The sequence below is a fragment of the Belonocnema kinseyi genome, chromosome 5 (assembly GCF_010883055.1).
Source record: "Belonocnema kinseyi isolate 2016_QV_RU_SX_M_011 chromosome 5, B_treatae_v1, whole genome shotgun sequence".
NCBI classification, from domain to species: Eukaryota; Metazoa; Arthropoda; class Insecta; order Hymenoptera; family Cynipidae; genus Belonocnema; species Belonocnema kinseyi.
The window spans coordinates 39,725,974-39,728,833 of record NC_046661.1 but is presented as its reverse complement, the minus strand read 5'-3'; the positions used below and the strand labels follow the sequence as shown (position 1 = coordinate 39,728,833).

The window sequence follows — 2,860 nt, the reverse complement described above, 5'->3', positions numbered from 1 at the left end:
TTCTAATTTTTTTATTTTTTAACCTATAAAAAATCATTTAAAAATTATTTAAATAAAAATATATGCTGAAAAATTAAAAGTCTAAAATGGAAAATTTTTCAAGTGAAAGATTTTCAAATGAAGTATTCTAAACTAAATGATATAAGAATTTATAAATATCTCAATTGAGGAGATTATTTAGAAACCGTTGAAATCGAAGTTGGACAAAATTTTTATTCTAAGAATTTTGTAAAATTCCCGGTCAAAAAATAAATTCACTGTCATTTCCCGGTTTTCTTCAGTCCTATAAAATTCCCGATCGTTTTCCATGTTTCCCACTTGAATTCAATTTCATTTTATTTGACACAAATATGTCACTTTTTGTCCGCAGAAAGAGGTTATGTAACACATAACCTAAAATAATAGTGAATCCATATTTTCCTTTAGCGATCTTCAACATTATTATAATACATTTGATTGGGATTCAAATATTTCTACACCTCAAAAGTACAGGAAATTTTTATTCTTACATTTTACATTTTCAAATCCCTTATGTTTGCCGCCTTACTTATCCAACATGGAGAAATTAAACGGTGGGTCCTTATTGCTGCGGTTTTTTTTTACTTGCGCGTGGCTAGACCATGTATTTATTAGATCATGTCCGGGGGTATACGTGTAAGGGAAAATGCATTGCCAGTATAGGGATGACATATTTCGGATGCGGTTTTAAAATAAAAGAAGAAAAATGATGAAATATTGTTTCATAGTAGGGTGTAAGGAACACATTGCTGTGCACCCAGACACATGACTTTTTCGGATGCCAATAGGCATAACTGAGAAATATCAAAAGTTAATTGAAAAATCTTGTGCTGGGCCTAGTAATCTGCCCACAAGTAAACTTATTATATTGTCAAAGAGAAGAAGGGAAATGTGGATAAGTGTTTTGCGTCGTAGGCCTTTAAGTGCAAGTCAATTAAAAAATTCTCGAATTTGCAAGAAACATTTTAGGAGTGGTAAGTAAGAAATGTATGCGTTTAGAGTGTGAGGTTATGTTTCCCACAATTGTAGCGAAAGAATTATTTGTGATTTTAAGTTTATTGCAATCGTTTGTAATTTGTTTGTATTATATAGGCATTCCAGCTGACTTGGCGAATATGGATTATCCTGATAGGGTGCCTTGTCAAAAATTAGGTGATGAAAAAGGAACCGCTCTAAAAAGGAAAATTTCACTGCCCCGCTACCACCTATCTGCGAAAACGGTTATTTGTCAAAGGGGATTAAAAATTTTGCTTGAAAATCCTTTTAATTAATTCAAGATTCATAATTTTATTTAAAAATTCATTTCTTTGGTCAAAAATAGAAGTATATTATTTGAAAATCTTTTTTTTTGTGAAAATTTATTATCTAACTGTACCCATAACTTTTTCACTGTAGGGCCAAAGTGTATCCCTTTTTGGGTAAAAATTCGTATATTTTGTTGTGAAAGTTGTCTTTTTTGGTAGAAAGTTAATCATGTTAGCCAGGGAAAATAAAAAATGTATTAACATAAGGGCCGATTCCACTAACTATGATTAAATTTTAATCGCTGATTAACTTAGGTTAATCAGCAGATTGCGTTCCATCAACTTTTAAAATATGATTAAAGAAGTCTAATCGTCGATTAACTTGACTGGCCATTTTTGGCTGGTTAGCGAGTTAATCAGTGATTAAAGGGAGTCAACATAACCTCAAAGTTGAGGTTCAAGTATAGTGTGAAATATTGATCGAATTTATAACGATATCTTGCCCTCACATAACTTATATTCAATTTCAATCGATAACTAATTCCTGTCCATTTATTTGGGAAACGATGTGCATAAACAAAAACACATCGCTGCTCTTCGTTCATGAGCAGTCGAGGTATATTTTGCGCGCGAATACAAGTTCGAAATCAGCCAATCAGGATCACCATTACAACAGAAACACCCAGAAACTAGACTTATTACGAACAGAGCGACGGTTGGCTAACAAGAGGTTAAAAATGCATAGTGGAACGCGTCACTAGCTAATCGTGATTAAAACGCTGATTAAAAAATAATCATAATTAGCTAATCAAGGATTTAATCACAGTTGGTAGAATCGGTCCTAAGGTAGAGATTCTTTAAATTGGTATTTTTTGCCTTTTTGCTTCAAGAAATATCTTAAATTTGCGTACAGTTCTTTGAGACGTAAATTTTTGTTATTTGTCATAGGAGAATATAAATTTTGCTTAAAAATCCTTTCAATTAATTCAAGATTTCTAATTGTATTTAAAAATTCATTTCCTTGTTAAAAAATACAAGTATTTTATTTTTAAAATCTTTTTTTGTGTGTGAAAATTTAATATCTAACTGTACACATAACTTTTTCCCGCTGGCTTCAAAGTGAATCCCTTTTTTGTTACAAATTCTTGTATTTTGTTTAAAAAGTTGTCTTTTTTGGCAGAAAATTAATTTTGTTATCCAGGGAAAATGAAAAATGTGTTAGCATAAGGTAGAGATTCTTTAAATTAGTATTCTTTTGCTTTTCTGTATCAAGAAAAATCTTGAATTTTCGTACACTTTTTTGAGACGTACAATTTCGGGATTTCTCACGGAAAAAATATTTTTTTATAGGTTTATGTAAAAATACTACTTATTTACATTAAACTGGGAAAGAAGAATGTAATGTTAAAACTTTATAAATATATTACTTGAGTTTTATGATCCTGCGAGCAGATCACTCTTGTAATAGGCTGCTCCTAACCTCAAAATCTCAATAAACTGTCATCGCCTTTTACGTCAGCAATGTAATTCGACAACTTAAATTGAAATGAATACAATACTTCACACGAATATTCCTTAATGTTAATTTTCGTACTTAT

The 2,860-nt window shown here is 30.8% G+C and overlaps 1 protein-coding gene across 1 annotated transcript; it reads left to right on the top strand.

Annotated features, from left to right (window-relative positions):
• The first annotated feature begins 692 nt into the window (after positions 1-692).
• On the top strand, positions 693-2,217 carry LOC117173086. Its single transcript, XM_033361469.1, has 2 exons — positions 693-992; positions 1,111-2,217. Exons 1-2 carry the CDS (start codon positions 797-799, stop codon positions 1,287-1,289), a joined length of 375 nt encoding a protein of 124 aa, XP_033217360.1. The 5' UTR covers positions 693-796; the 3' UTR covers positions 1,290-2,217.
• Positions 2,218-2,860: the final 643 nt, after the last annotated feature.

What these genes read in the sequence shown, in the direction of transcription:
- LOC117173086 (XM_033361469.1), top strand. Translation starts at nt 797, where the DNA reads ATGCCAATAGGCATAACTGAGAAATATCAAAAGTTAATTGAAAAATCT. An exon ending in CAAGAAACATTTTAGGAGTG is followed by an intron (nt 993 to 1,110) that starts GTAAGTAAGAAA and finishes TGTATTATATAG; the next exon opens with GCATTCCAGCTGACTTGGCG.